This window comes from Dicentrarchus labrax, unplaced genomic scaffold (genome assembly GCF_905237075.1).
Source record: "Dicentrarchus labrax unplaced genomic scaffold, dlabrax2021, whole genome shotgun sequence".
In the NCBI taxonomy this organism is placed as follows: Eukaryota; Metazoa; Chordata; class Actinopteri; family Moronidae; genus Dicentrarchus; species Dicentrarchus labrax.
This window is the reverse complement of record NW_026136711.1, coordinates 12818032-12834872: the sequence shown is the minus strand read 5'-3', so window position 1 is coordinate 12834872 and position 16841 is coordinate 12818032. Positions and strand designations below refer to the sequence as shown.

At 40.7% G+C, this 16841-nt stretch overlaps 1 protein-coding gene across 4 annotated transcripts in view; it reads left to right on the top strand.

Annotated features, from left to right (window-relative positions):
* Positions 1 to 16386, top strand: part of LOC127371589 (chemokine-like protein TAFA-1) — a 101281-nt gene extending 84895 nt beyond the window's left edge. Inside the window, exons 4-6 of one of the 4 annotated variants that reach the window (XR_007886419.1) lie at positions 8586 to 8710; positions 10073 to 10164; positions 15014 to 16386. Coding sequence is in view for 1 of the 4 variants with exons in the window: in XM_051414470.1 (XP_051270430.1) it covers positions 8586 to 8710; positions 15014 to 15031 (143 nt within the window). In the remaining 3 variants the exon portion in view is untranslated. Of the gene's footprint in view, positions 1 to 8585; positions 10165 to 11391; positions 12503 to 15013 lie in introns of those variants that run through there. The other 3 variants (XR_007886420.1, XR_007886418.1, XM_051414470.1) reach the window with 3 other exon arrangements.
* Positions 16387 to 16841: the final 455 nt, after the last annotated feature.

The following is a 16841-nucleotide window of genomic DNA, read 5'->3' as shown; positions in this document are numbered from 1 at the left end:
TTTGTAGTCGGAAGTGTCATGCATTGCAAACACAGCATTTAACTAAAGGATCTTTTTTTTGTAAGTATGGAACTAAATGGACACACAATGGAGGAGAGGGGGGGACTCCATTCAAGGGTTTTGATTATCTAGAAAAGCTTTACCTGAAAGTTGCATGTGTTTGTCAACTGGGCCCCGCAGGCTGCCGTTGCGCTATGTGAGGGATTATAGACTTGTGGAGTCAGTGGTCTGTCCCCTCAGCAGCGCACCGGCCTGGCCCAGATGGAGCTTTCTCCCCAGGTCCCAGCGTTATTAATGTTCCGTCCAGATGAGGAACGATGCCGCAGCCCAGCTCATCTCACCACCCCCTGGGGGACACCTGCCGCCACTGTACCATACACAGGTTATGTTCCCACAAAAATATATAAAAAATTATATATATAAAGAATAGCCAGTGCTCTGATAGAACAAATCAAAAGTATATCTTCAGAGGTCGTTTGGTTTGGACACACATACAGTGCCTGGAGGAATGAAAACTCCTTTATCTTTGGCCAAATTTTGCAGAAACTGGCAGTCTCCCTGATGTGCTGTATTATCGGCCATTAGCATCAAACTCCAACATCAAAGCACACAGTGAAGATCACTCCCATTGTCGAGTGTTTACTACCTTAAGAATATGGGCCACACAGGGTTATTCTAGCTGCTATTGGTAACTGTTTGGGTTGTTTTTAATATATGGGGATGTGACGACAGCTTGTGTTGGGAGGCGTCATGTTCAGTGGGGGTCTGCTGTCAGATTATCCCCGTAGTGGGAATTGATTATTAGCTTTGACAAGGAGAACTATGTCCCAGTTATGTCAGGGCCAACGAGGCTCTTACTGAAGAACATCCCTTTTAACAAGTCAAACGCTCATATCTCTCCAGCCTCGCCGGGCCGATCACATGCACTCAGATTAGGCGCTCATCACTGCACCACTGCCTTTATCCCAGTGTATGAGACATGTAAGCCCTCAGCCACAGTATGGACATACACACACACATACACATGCATACATATGCACTCATACTCAACACATGCATGCAGATGCCCTAATATGCACACATGCTACCACTTTGTGTTGTCATGTAGCTGCTGTAGCAGTAAACTCTTTCAACAAGAGATGCACGCAGATGCCCGCTTGCTGCTGATCACTGATGGGGAATGAACCCTTCTGTTTGGCTGCAGGCGGGTATAGCTGAGCATGACAGGTTGTCATGGTACATTTGAGATACATCCAGGGGGGAGACACATGGACACTACTTGAGGGGAGGGACAAGAAGTGCTGCAGTTCTGCCTCATATTTTACTGGTCAAACTGATGCAAGCAGAATATCATAAGCATGCTAGAGTGAGATGCAGTTTGATACCGTCTTTAAAACATCGTCTCATACCAAGGAGGGTCACCATTGTTATCAGCGGAATATAGTTTATCAAACAATGCGCTTATTGGCAAACCTTGTCTTTAAATGGGTTTTGTGCATACAAATATCACAAGAGTTTGTAAAACAAAAAGAGTTTATTCATTTCTGTCCCAGCTTGCATGGATCTAAAAGTCCAAACTGATGACACTCAAGAACAGCCAAGCAAACATCCCATCCTCCTATTATAAAACCTCTGCCCCCCACAGTTCAGCTCTCTCATTGTTCTATAGCCCTCTGCTGCTGTATGTGGTTGCCAAGACGCAAACCTGCTGCAGATACCGCCTGAGGGGATGGACAGAAGGAGCACATTATACTGTACCAAAGAAAACAATAACTCCTTTCTCTTACTGACAAACACACAGGCAAACGTAAGGAGAGACTAACAAACAGTGAAATTCTCCTGGATCAAAAAAGATGTTTGTGTCTTTGGAGAAGTTGAGGATAATGATTGTGAGGCAGGTTTTCTCCTCCATCTTTTGTCACATCCCACTGAGCTCTCACAGCACTGACGGTGTAATTAGACTCTCAACCTTTAACCTGCCAGGAGAGGATCTGACCCTCAGTTGGAGTTGAAAGGCCTCCTTAGTTTTGTTTTTCCTCTATTTTTTTAAGCAACATCCTATTCCTTTTCTGCTCTCACAACTGGAGTAACAAGTCTGTCAAGAGAGGAGTAACCGTAAGGCAGATCTGTGTCAGCTGTGTGGGAGATACATTTTGGTAAATCGGTTTTGTACCCACATGAAGGAAAGGAAATAACCACACAACAAAAGGAGTCATTGTTCATCCATTAATAGGCACATACATACACACCTACACTCCCTCCAACTCCACAAGCACAGAGTTACACTCATTGATACTCAAAGTGCACACACAGACACACTTGAAAAGGAATCATTTAGATACGGTATAGTATGGTTTTTTAATGTAATAATATTAATAGCAAATACCACTATACCACATATATATATTTTTTTAGTCGTAATTTTGATATAGAATTACTTTACAGGCTGCATTTTGCATTATCCTATATAAATGTTGCTGTTTGTACGTGTAACTGTGTATTCCAGTTTTACCTGAATGAATCCAAGGTCATGCAAAGTAGGAAACCCTCTCTCTGGCGTTTCTAAGAATTAATTAGAATTCAAAAACAATCAAATGAAAACACAGGAATTCTTCTTCAAGTCTGCAGGGTGCAAATTCAGAAATTCCGAAAAGCTGTGTGATTAGAAAGCAAAACGATATTTTCTGAATAGCTAATCAAACCTCAGCCCTCTCTTTTCTGAGAGGGGCAGAGATTAATGCAGAATAATGACTCTCTGAAGCTGACCTCGGGTTCAGGGGTCCAAGTCTCAGCCTCGCTGTAATTATACACTTGCTTCATTTGCTTCATGCTCCCGTGACCCTTTCAATACTTTACTTCTGTTGCACAAACCTTGCACTCATACCTCTGTGTCATTACGCTGAAAATGTGTTTTTTTAATCAAGCACTTCACGGTAACTCTTTTTGCTTTCATGCATGATTATGGGAATGATTGACTGATTGATTCATTGACTGTTTTGTTTGGTTAATAACTAAGTAATCAGCACACCTGCAGAGCACTGATGTAAACTGATGAGGTAAAGAGGAAGAGACAAAGGCCTGACCTGAATGAGTCAGTGAAAGAAGAGAAGTCAAGCTTGTTGTTTACCATTATCAGGAGGTATCGATTCTGCAGCCCAACCTGTAAATTTCATCCAACAAAATGGCACGAGAATTTAAAGCCTAATTGCTGTCTTGACTGAATGCGAGTGATATGAGAGTGAGTCACCAAAAAAACAGACACTACGGCTGACACCATTTGGAAAGCCATCGTTTTGCTATGATTAATCTAAGTACACCGAGTGCTGTGTGGACCACTTCAAGTTAAAAAACATTAACTATTCATTGAGCCCACAGACACGTATTCACGTTTTGACACAGACGGAAATCAATTCTCTTCCTCATCTGTCAAGGTGTTCAAACATTCTGCTACCTGGCAGGGACGTGTCAGCGAGTTCAATCCATCACACGGCCCGCTCACCAGTGATCTGACAGATGCACTTGTAAAAGGTCCATCGCTTCATGTTTTTCAATCAATTCAAGTCCCAATCTCGGTTGTTTGTCCATCAAAGCTAAAGACTCCAGCCTGCTACATGGCTAACATCTTGAATCAAACACTCTTTCAGTCCTTGTTTGTTGATTATTCCAAGCCCATCTGTCATCTTTGACAGTGTACAGCAGCTCCTTTATGGTAACATGCGAGGATTGTGTTTATTGGTGTTGGTGCTTTAAATAACATTGAAGGCTTTAAGCTTGCAGATGGATCTAACAAAAAATTCATGGTCGGCCCAAAAGGGCAGTTGGGACAGTGGTCAGTTGTAAAAGTCGCCCCACCTCTCGCGCTCCCCAGCAGACACAGAAGAGGAGTAAAGTTTGCTGATGTTGGAACAAAGGTTATACCCTCTACACTGACGGCTGCACTGGGAGTAGTTAAAGTAAAACGACTGTTGGAGGTCAGTGGTCACCAGAGAGTGATGCATGGATCCCGGCCCAGAGATGGCTTTTCTCCACCGGTCAAGGTCAGAGCCAGATATCCTGGCCCGGGTACAGCCACAGACATGAAGTGTGTGTGTTCACATTAGGCTCGACACAACTGTCTGTTTTTTATCCTTGTTGCCATTTACAGTGTGTTGCCAAGCTTTATTAAATGTCTTCCACATGTACTGACTGAAATAGATATTTAAGGCAAAAATCTTATTTGAACATGAATATTTATAAGATGTATTTCATAGTCACTGCTCATTAAAATTTTACTCTCCTTTTGGTACAAGAAGGGAAGCTGTCAAAATATTAATTAGGGTTGTGCAAACATGCATTTTTAAAAGATGGCGGATTATCAGCATTATCTGGTCAGTGCTGTGGAATAACTTTAATGGGGTTTTTTTCTCTCTCTTTCTTTTTGATCACTGTCTTGCCACCCCGCTCTAGTGTAAAATTTCTGGATGGTGACATATTTTCTGCCTAACACACTGCAAGAGTCATGAAGGCTACTTAAGCACTTAAGCTTAAGATGTGGGAATTAGGCAACATCCATGCTGTTATTCTTAAGTTTATAAAGATCCCCCAGACATATTTTAAGACATGTAAAAATACTATGGTCTGATATGTATTTTTTTCACAAATATGTAAATTACCAAGGTACATTTCTTAAAATCATATCTACTTTCTGTTATTGAAAATCCAGAATTTATGAATATACAAATATTTTTTGTTTCATTACCAGACACAATGTCTCCTTCTTCCCTGAAAAGTCCATTCTCAGGCAAATGTGATTATGCACAGATTTTACTAAGTTGCATATTGGACCATTATAGTAATGTCACAAAATCCTGCTTGTACGTGCACACCTAAAACAGAGATTGAAGATGGCCGCTGAGAAACGTTCCCCCATCAACAGACACTTTTTTTTTAAGACATCATTCATAATGACGGTTAAACCTCGATATGAAGTAATAATAAGGTAAAATTATTATTATTTGTGTTTATTATTATTAATATTAGGGGGACTTTAAGTGTTATAATATAGATCTAATGTCCAATCTCAATATCTATTTCCATAAGCTGGAGATACTACAGCAGAGAGACTAAGGGGGTAAACCCAAATTTTAGCATTAAAAAACAAATGAATCTCAGGGGAAGCCTTTAAAGCCAAAGACCTTATAATACAGCAAACAAACAAGGTGAAAGGATGAGGCAAAAAGTTTATGTATGAGTAGAGACACAAAACCCTGATGCTTCAGTGATCCTGTGTTCACATGATGATTTTTTCCTTTGTTACAGTGTTAGCACTAACTACTGAGCAACCATGATGCTGTAATGAAGGCAAGAAAAAATACTATGAAAAACTTCACAGTAATAACCGTCATAAATGATCTGCTGTGATTTGTGTGCAGATTTCAGGGCACAGAGATTGAGGTGAATTCCCCTCTGTGAAGTACAGTTAATATTCAACTTTCATGCCAAGCGGCTCTCATGATTTAGCAACACGCGTGATGCAGCGTTTAAATCTCCTGCCTCGTGTTTGCTTCACTTTTCTCTCCCTTTTCCTGCTTTTTCTCTGGTTCCATTTGAAGGAATTGACTTTTTCTCTGCAGGTATTACTTCACCATTTTCAATTTCAAGTGAATTCTGCATTCACATTGTTGCATATAAATCCTCCATGGTTGGTGGTATAATGAAACACAACTCCTCCATTCCCCCTCGCTCCGTAGCGAGAAGAAAGAGGCTTAACAGAGTGGCAGCACATCATCATCACTCTATAGAGCTGATTAAACACATCTCCTCAAGCCTCGTCATAATTTGCCGCCTAACGAGGACTTCCTGCATAGTTATGGTGTTGCACCTAAAACACAGCTCAATGTAAACATGATTAATGGTGTGAAATACATATTTAGCCTACATTTGAAGACAGAGGGAGGAAAAAATAAGATAGAGAGAGCACAGTGGATGATGGACCAACATGTGGTAATTAGTGGGTAAGGTAAACAGCCATGGGGGAAGCCAAAGGGCGGGTTCACAGCCTGTTAGTGGATGCTCTCATTCTGGCATTGAGTATCCTGAGGGCTCATGGAGAGAGAGGCAAAGGAGGAAGTCAGGAAATGCATCAAGTTCACTGAACAGCAGTGGGGTATTCAGTCTTTTTCTGCTATATATTTGTGTATGTGTGTGAGAGAGAGAGAGACTGCACTTTAACAGTTTTCTTCCATCAGTTGGCGACGACATGTTGCTTATACTCACAATTGATTGGTGGTTGGACTGTAACCTTGGCAACCCATGCTGGGGGGGAAATTTTGTTTTTTCCGAACGGTTCAAAAAATGGGTTTGGAAAATAAAATGATAGTGGTTTAACTCATTGCATTCACCAGGTCATTTGACCTTCACATCCTTTTTATGTCAACATGATAAAAGAAAAAAGGGCGTTTTAAGATTTAAACAGCAAATTTTATGAAAACATTGGAAAAAAACAGTTGTGGAAAAAGATGATTTATCATCTGCAAAACTGCTCAGAACTTGTCACGTTTGGTGTCAGAAAACTAAGGAGGAGGAGGAGTGTGAAAAACAACAAAGCTCTTCACACATCAGGGTTAATAAATAAATCATAATTTACTTAAACTAGAATGGTTTGAATTTGTGGGTTGTGATTTCATTCAAAGACAGCTGCAAGACATAAGGATTTTTAAAAAGAACAAAACGCTAGAAAAATATATAACATTTATTTTTGTGTGTTTTTTCGCTTGTCTGATATAAACACTGTTACAAGCAGTGTCTTAATTGGATTAAACAAGGTGCCAGTACCCTACTTCAGCACACACCTAACCCAAAACACATCATAACCCTATCATAATGCTGTAATTTAGTAAAATTATATACACTTTCTTTCTTTCATCTTTGTGAGTATCATTTTGGACTTCATAGAAATGTGTCTCGAACAGTACATACAGTAGGCAAAATGTGTGCTATACAATGCTATATTTATACAATAATACTATATCATTACAGTATAATTATGATTGGTGGTTTGTTGTTAAATTGAGCCTATAAGTTCCACTGTAATTACCAAAGAACATAATATATCTCTGTGGTGATGACATAGTTTGAATTGGATTCTGACACTGTTTATTTGTGTTGAGCACAATGGGCAGTGCCTGCTCTTCCTCTATCTGCCTTCTCTCTTTCTTTCTCTCTCAGTCTCCTGATCTTATCCCAGACCTAACTAAAAGGGGTACCTTACTTTAACATGAATTTCAGCCCTTTACACAGACTAAATTGGAAGAAAAGCATTTAAATTACCGTTGAATGTTTATCAACCATTGACCATTAATGTTAGCAGGCTAGTTAGTTAACTAGTAAAGTGCAACTAACTATGCAGATCACCGGCATCATGATGGATGTCCACTGTTTAATGTAGACCACACAGACAGGAGCTGTTCATCAGTCTGGGGATGAACTACAAACAGTCCACTAGTAAAATACTTTAGTTTCCTGTTTACAGTGGGATTACGTTCAGTAATCTTGTTGGTATACAATATCTTTGAAGCATCTAAGTCATGTTACTTTTAGGAAACTGTTTCACAACTTTTATCATATACACCTTGCTCAGGTGTTCATCTGAAAAACATCACAATTATATGGATGTGGAGGAGCAAGGGAGCACATTTTATCATGTTATTTACTGAACATATGGACTTTGGTAAGTTAATTAAGTAACCAACGTTTATTTTTTCTTAAGGGATGACTCACATATCATAAAAGGTGTATTTTTGGTATCATCTATCACCTAAAACATATTTTCAGATTTTTCAGATGCACACACACATACAGCACACCCACAGACATGCGTAGAGAAAGAGGAAAGGAAGGAGGGGAGATCTTGATGAGAAGATGAGAACATATTTGTTTTTGTCAGATAGCTGGAGGAAGAATTCAGTCGATGTTAATGAGAGGCAATTAGTTTTGATTAAAAATGAGATTGCTCCCCTACATGCAATGTAGCCATATCAAAACAAAATAATGATTAATTTCTGTTGGTATAAGACATTATTGTCAACAGCAAAAGTACCCATGCAGCAACGATACAATTGCTCTGAAGCCGGAGAGAAGGAAAAACATTCATTTAGGGACTTGGCTGGATGTTCCTCTGGAGTTGCTCATAATAAAGTGTGTGGGTGCTTGCGTGTATGCATGCACATATACAAGTGTGCCAGTGTGTGTAGAATATGTACACAAAATGTGTTTGCGTGGGAGGTTTCTGCATATGTTTAACTTTTTGTAATCATCCTGCCTACATTTTAAACTCTGGTTACACCTCATGTTTTTAATTGTATGTTATTATTTGTTTTATCTTTAATGCCCATGTAAGGCTAATTTTAATTATGCCCCCTGCTTGCATTTTTATCTATGTATTTGTTACATTACAGTCTTTTTCCACTTCTTTTCTCTTGTGTCAGTATCATCAGGATTCGTTTTGGCATCTGTGCTGTGTGCATACATAAGTAAAGGTGTGTGTGTGCGCGTGTTTGCGATAAACTAACCTGTTTTCGTTATGTATCTGTGCTCACCTTCCCCAGCGTCCATTGTAATTGGGAAATGGTGGTGTGAGATGGAACCATGTCTGGAGGGAGAAGAGTGTAAGACTCTGCCTGACAACTCTGGATGGATGTGCTCCTCTGGGAACAAAATCAAGACCACAAGAGTGAGACCTCACACACATTCACACGCACACTTAAGCACAAATGTTTGTACATGCATTCACAGACCTACACTCGCAATGCACAGACGCACACTCACATGTACAAGACACGTATATGCCTTTTCTGTATGTACTGTAAATGCACATTTAACACAAGCATTCACATACCTGCACACACATCCACACATGCACACGGGCACACACCATCTTCAAACACAATATGCCCAAATGCCAGACAGATTTCACTTTACTATTCAACCTTTCTCCCTGGACTGAAAAATCAAGAAGCTGTGTTTGGATACTTTGATTAAACGCTTTAAGCTTCTCTGCCAACTACCTGCCTCATTTTTAATTAATCTTCTGTCATTTAACAATCAAACATGCAAAGTCTCAAACCTGTGGGTAAAAAAGGGTGTGCACTGCACAAATCACACTGTATAGAGAATACTCAGAAAGCACAGCACATCTGTGCCCTCTGTATAACAAGGTGGAATCAGTTCGGTGTAAGCAACCAATCTAAAGGCCCATAGTAGTAAAGAACAAACATAAAGCAGGCAGTAAACAAACAGGTGGGCTCTGCCTCAGGCTACACTCCTCTCAGAGATAAAGTTAACGGGCACTCTGCTTCTTCACTGCCTCTCGGCTCTGTAAACTGACTCCGAATGTGGCATGCAAAAATAATGAAGGGAGTTAAGCCTTCGAAGCCAGTCCAGTCCAGCACTCTGTGACAGGTTGATCACCCGATTTGTATTCATTTAATTGACTCGCCCCCCCACCTGCTCGCGATCAGCAAACCCTCGTCTACTCTTAGTGCTTGGTGACAATGACTTTGAATAGAAGCAGAGACTAATGTGATGGTAGGGAAAGAGGGAACAGCCAGTGAAGGTTAGACCACACGGGGCTTCCCAAGGTTGTTCTGCAGATTTATATGCCAACAGATAGACATAAAGCTTTCACTGGGCCCCTTCACAGCCACCACAGTCCCAAAAGTTTCAGAAAGAAGTTGATCGAACGGGGCCTTGCCATCCTGTCAAGGTAAGGCATAGTGCTTGGTTCACTTTAAAGAATGCATCTCTAATTCTCAATTATGTCCTTTGCACAATTTCAGATAACTAAATTAAAATCATGATTGTCTTTATATAAGATGGGACATATTATATTTTATTTAATATCTTGAGATACATTAATCAAGATTGTGCACTTCTGCACACAAATGGAGAATGAGCATTAATACATATTTATGAGTAAAATGGCTTAGGTAAACTATTATCAGAGCCTTAAGAGAAGAGGGCCAAAAAGACAGGCCCGAAGCTGCTTTTCTACCCAATACACATATGTCCTTTTTTCTTGACCCTCTCTTTGCAGAACACCCAGCCATACTCCCCTTTTTAGCTTCCGGAAGCAAAATGCAGAGGATGCGTCAACAGAAATTGAGCTGCATTCTTGCTTCTGTAAAGGTTAGTCTTTTTCTCAAGCTGTTGTTTGCTTTTGTTTTCCCGTCTCTCTCTCTCTCACACACACACATCACTGTAATGCACTTGAGTGTCGGGCGGTAGGAGTGGGGCCAACTCATGTTCAATGACTTCTCATTAACCCAAATACTCAGTGCGAAATAATCAAGTGTGTGTTTACATGCTGTGCATGATTAGGCAGGCGTGACACAAATACTGAACGCATCGCCACCCACTGTAAATATTTATCACCCAGCACAGGCAGTGCATGCATAAATAGAAAGTAAGTTGCTGCATTTTCCTATAAACGGTGGCACATGTATCACGAAAATTTATCAGTCAGTACGTAGATGGGTAAAGACGCTAAAACACTGCAGCAGCTCGCTCACAGAGTTCTGTAGAAACACACACACACACACACACACACACAGAGAGAGAGTCAGGTCCACCCCTTAGCAGAGCCCTGCTGTCTGTGAACAGTGTGTAATGGCAGGATCAGTCCCTCTTCCTTTCATTGCCTCCTTTGTTCCATGTCCTGTTTTTGCTATCGGCCACTGTGTGGGTTTGATTACAGTGCCTTACACCGCTCTGCCAATCCCATTAGTCACTAATCTGTGACATGCTACTTGCTCCTCTCTGTGTGTGTGCTCCTAGTTGTGTATGAACGCACATGTTTTGATGTGTTTGATATGTCTGTGTTTGTGTGTGTACACTCACATGTGTGCACGAGACCCACAGGCAAAGCCTCTTCCCTTTTCGTTGTGTGGCTTCTTATCAGAGGCCACTTGATATCCTGATCCCCCTCCGAGGGTCTTGTTGAAACAGCTATCAGCACACAGCATAGCCCACAGGCTACATGAAAGGCCTTTTATCCTGCACTCTGCTCTTTTTTAATCAACATTCCTCATTCACCTGCCTCTCAGGCCAAATTGACTCATTTGTGTTTGTACCGTAACTAGCCAGTAAGCCCACAACATGGCATTGTTTTTTTTCTTTTTGGAACTCTCAGCTATGTTATTTCACCTGCTGGCTTTCATTTTGCTCTGAAAAGTGTCAGTGAAGCACGATGAGGCAGACACACACACACACACACACACACACACACACACGTTCACCTGCACACAGACTTCATCACTATCTTTCATTAAAACAAATTGGCATGAAAAGTAAGAAGCCAAGCAAAGCCAGTGCCTGACATCCATGTTTCTTCTTTTCTTTCTTTATGTCTTTCAGAGAGGGAGCCCTTCATTGCCTGTTCTGTAGCAGCAGACAAGGCAGGCCCTTTTGTTTGTGGAAGTCACAGTGAGAGCAAGGCTGGGGGAGAACCTTCCAAAACACTCGCCCACCATAGATCTGCATTACCCGCTCCACTTGCTAAATAGATCAAGCCATTTTCTGCTCCCTCCAAAACAATTATACACCTTAAGAGACAGGCAGAATGAGAGAGGCTGTAATGAAAACATATTTTCTCCCACTCGCTCTTCTTCCCTGCTTTTGATAATAGTGAAAAGAATCACGTTCATTTGATAACCTCACTGTTAGTGTGCTAGATTGAATATGAATTTGTCATCAGTATTAAGGCAAGAATGTCATACATACGTAATACAAGCCTCATCTGCCATTCAATGAATTTTAATGACTTATTTAGTCATTTCACACTTCAACATAACCACTTATGTAAAGAAGTTGTTTTAACTGTGCAAATGTGCAATAGCATTTCCACTATGGGGTATGTAATTGTTCAGATTAGTGAGTGCTAAGCACTGTACTCAAGTGGATACCCGAACATCTTTCACACTTAACAGTGTGCGTTATTAAAAGAAGCAGAGGGCACTATTTCAAGCAAAATAACACACTGTGACAGGATGTAGCCCATCTGTGAGACAGTTTCAGAGCAAAAGTGACCTGCCAGCAGATGCATCACCATCTAATTTGTCAAATCGGGAGGCCGCACTCTGCAGTTGATAAAAATGAACTCCAAGCGGCCATGCAACATACAGTTCAACTTCACAGAGAAATCATCTGTTCCACCACTGAGCTTGACAACACTTCTCCTCCTCCTCCAGTCCTGAATAATGTCATCATGAAAACAAACACACAATCATACACATATGGCATATTTAACAGTGTTTCATTTGAGATTAATAATCAAATACTTGTTTGAAAGGTATGAGGTTATAAACTGAGAGATGCAATCCGAGCTGCCAAGAATGGCCAGATTGTTGACATTTTTATTATACAGGTTTAGGGTGGAGGAGTTCATTCCAAGTGCTACTGATTAATTTATATCCATTTTCTTTGCTTTTTCCATTGTCAATGTCACATTAAATGGATCTTGATGTATTTTGTTGTCTGGAGTCTTCTGTTTTTAGAGGGTGCTCTTTAGTGCTGTTTGAAGAGGTTTCTGAGCTGGCATGATTGATTTGTTCAGCACTAAACGAGAAAGGGGGAAAGGGTAGGCTGTGTTTGCACTAAATTCTTTTGCTAAGGCAATTGTCCTTGGCTCCTTTTACTAACTGAAGTCTGAGTAAATTGCAATTTAATGCGGCCAGCAAATTAGAATGCAGACAGCTTAGTTGCCAGCAAAGATGGGATAGGCAGGAAATCCTTAAGCAATCCGCTGCTACCTGCTGCACTTTTCATTTGAAGAGACAGAGGACAAAAAAGAACAGAGGACACTTTTAGTCACACACACATGCATGTGGGTTGAAATGACAGTATTTGCATACAACCCCTGTTCTCCCACTAACAAACCTCTGGTGGATTGTGTCTTAGATAGAGAGTGAGCCGTAAAATGTGTAACCTGTTACTGCTCTTGCTCTGGCAGAGGTCATTCTCTGCTCCAACATTTTGATATGTCGTCCTACAATAGATGATACAGATGCAAATGCTGGAAAGATGAGCCCAGAGGATTACTGTGTTTAAGGATCATAGGGAAAAAGGATCAAATCTGTACAAAGAGAGACACTGTGACAAGACCTGGAGGAGGAATCAACATGAAAAAAATTGAGAATTAGAACGTTCAGAGCCCACAGAGGAACAGCTGCAATGCAATTACCCAAATAGGCATGATGTAGTCAGCAAGGGAGAATACATCTGAGCTACTAAATATTTCCTTAACATGGGGCTGTGCGACAGCTTATCTGACATCTGTATTAACAAGTTAAAAAAATGAATTTTCTTTTAAAAGAAGTCATCCAATGGGGTTCTACTTCTTTCTTTTGATGCTTCCCGTTTTTCAGGGACTCTCTGGCATCAGTATCTTCAAGACAGACCTTCTGTAGAAAATACTCAGCAGATTCCTTTGCAAAGGCTGTGCAATGTGAATTTGTTATTTTAGTTTAGTTTAAATGTTATTACTATTATGCGTCTGGATCTAGATTTGATTCTAGATACAAATGATAATGATCAATCAATAATTACTCTATTTACTCCTTTAGGTATCAGAATGTATTTAAATCTTTTTCTAGATACTAAGGGTTCTGCTAGCTAACTAACAAACACTAAAAGGACTGAAAACAGTAAGTTGATTTCACACATTCACCCCATTGGCAGAGTTTTGCTAAATAACGAAGATGAAGACTGTTTGTTGTTTATCAGTTTATTCTGTCAAATCAACTACTGTCTACCAACAATATAACTGCAATGCATTATGTTTTCAGACATACTCAATGATGTTGATGCTAAATTATAGCCAAATTATAACGCCTGAGAGTCTCCTCCTCTGCTTTGTTCTCTGAAGCATAATCTCAAAATAACACACAATACAGTAGGTGAATACAGGTGCACATAATTATACTCTCAGAAAATGGTTAATAAAATCATTTGGCTAGCATGTCCGACACATTGGAGCTCTGAGACTCTCTGTGTAATACATCTGACAGAGTCCCAAGCAGCCCCCTCCACAATCAAATCCACACACCTGGCTACCACCTGCCAAGCCTCCTGGAAATGTCATGACTGTATTTCTTAGTTGAACAGGATTATGGGGTTTCTAATTGGCCCCACGGTGTGCAGGCGACTTCAGGTTTCTTCTCTGTACAATCTTAAAAGCAGTGAAATAACTGAAAAATGTGATGAAAGTGTGGTAAAGAAATATTCTGGAAAACATGCTTTTGCTGCACAGACAGTCATAAGAGGGCAAGGAACCCAACTGCTTTAACTGTGGTAGACATCGTGCACACAGTTTTTATTGAGCTTCAGGTTGAGCAGGATGCTGAAAAGCAGGACATTCAATAGCAGTCTCAAGGTTGCACAATGTACCATTGAAATGTGTCCAGGTCTGCAACTGAGGCTGAATAAGAGTCCCTGAACCAGAGTCACGGAGAGACAGCTCAGACTCCACAGCGGGTGCCCTGATCCCATTTAGCAATGCCAAAGTCATTTTATCGGGTTGGAGGAAAATGCTCAGTTATGATTGGCTGGCTTGGTATGAAGGTGCAAACTGGGGGGGTTGGGCAAAGGGATGTGGCTAAAACGGTCTAAGATAAAGTCAAAAATATGCCAGAGTGTCAATTTGTGAAGCAGACGTACACAGCATGGAAACACACCATGATATTTCTGTACAAAGAGCTTTCCTGATATATCCCGGTATAGCCTACCTATAAATGCCAAACACACCTCCATTTTCAGTGCTGTTTCCACTCGTATAAGCTGTCTGTTTTTAGTAGCAGCAGGAACCAGGAGGTGAGACAGGGCTGTACAAAGCCTCCACAGTTCAAAAGACTCCCCTTGTTTTTGAAACACGCGAACGGAGCAATTCCTCTGGGTCTAATCCTCGCACACTTGTATGCCTTTGTTCTATCTAAGTGTATGTGTGTTTTCTCTCCTCTCCTCTTCCTCCTCTGTGTTGCAGATTCATCCCAGGACCTAACAGAGAGCTCCCATCGCAGGGCTGCGTGCCAGGCTCTTCCCCTCATCTACCCTTTCTCTTCCCACCGAACGGACTAAAACTATTACATCCACGGCTACTGACTGGATTACCTGCGACCACAGAAAGGATATCCACCCAGATAAAACAGCTTTGCTCGTGTGGTGCCAAGGATTTGAAACCAGACTAATCCTCTGTTTGATCAATGAGCCTCATGTTGGTGACTCTCCTCTTCCACACAGCTGTGGCCAGTTTCCGACCTACTCTCTCTCTGTTTCCCTCACTCCGTCTCCCCCCTCAAAAACTGAAACAGCTTAGCAGGGGTTATTTAGAGGTTGTTAAAACATTATTTGATAGACATTCGCCCCCTGTCTGAAGGTAAATCGGTTGAGGAGCTTACATGGACCCGAACATAAATGCGGAACTGAGGGCACAAGGAAGGAAATTACCTTGATATTCTTTTATTTCCGTGTTGAAGGCATTTGTATTTGACTCGCTACCCCAGCAGGACAGCTTGCTGTGACTACACTGAGGAGATTTGGTTGAAAAACACTGGATTTTCTGTGACTAAGGCCACTAGCAGCCTATAATGAGTTAATGAAGAATCTTTGAGAGGCTTTACGGTCCGTCCTCATGGCCTCGCTTTCATCCTTCATGATGGACATTTTGACTTTGTTCGAGGGCATGCCCGATGTAAATTCATGAGCACCTCTTTTATGTGTATGTAAGATAATTTGTGTATATATACATATATAAATACATAACATATAAGATGACAGATCCAAGAAGCTGAAAAATATATTTAAGACTCTATTAGGCACTCAAGCCCCGTGGTGGAATATTGATCAGCCACTGAATATAAGTGCAGTTCATACTGAGAGAGGCTGTTGTCCCAATATGGTGTGTGTGTGTGTATAGGACTGCAGTGTATGCTTGCATTGGAAAAAGCCACAACAGAGTCATAAAAATAAGTATTGGTCACTTTTCGTCATTCAGCGATGTCCTTGGTTAAGCCAGAAAATGCTTGTAGTTTCTGTAAAGATGAGGAAAACACTGTATAGAACTGCCTCACAAAAGAAAGCAGCACTAACAACTACCCCTGAGCTTTCCACTGGGATACAGTAGGGACATGGAACAGTAGCAGAAAGACTCGGACCATAATCGGACAGTTAGTCACGGGCAACTGCCTGACTGTTTCTTGTGTAGATCTCCCTCTCACACACTAGAGAGAGGTGATTTATTCAAAATGACAGTGAGAAAGTATTAGTCACAATGGAGAAACAAACAGTTATCCCCCAGTAGATAAAAGTACATTACAGGACAGCCTTATGAGAAATAAAAATGATTTTCTATACTGATATGCTGTCTCTCATTCCTTCATATGGTAACAGATATTTTGAAAAATGTTCCTCCTATGACAATTTGATATGTTGTAATATGTGGGTGGAAGATCTTGTCAGAGTTTCATTTATGTGATATGTTAAGACTGTGAAATTTTTTGCTTGAGTAAACAAGCAATCAACAACAGTATAAGGCAATGTGAAAATGACTTACGGGCAGACAAAAACACATACACACACACACATGCAGTAAACACACAAATGAATGTGTGACGCTTCATTTATACAATTCCCTTGGTGGCAGAGAGGATTTATCAGAACAGCACATTCAATTCATTCATGCAATTAGAATAAAGATTTCCAATATCGTGCCAGGCAAAATTCCAGATGATTTTCAATATCAACCTTCTCTCTCAGCTGATATGAGATTTGTTTCTTCTCCCAGCGGACGCACTAGTGTACATTCATCATTT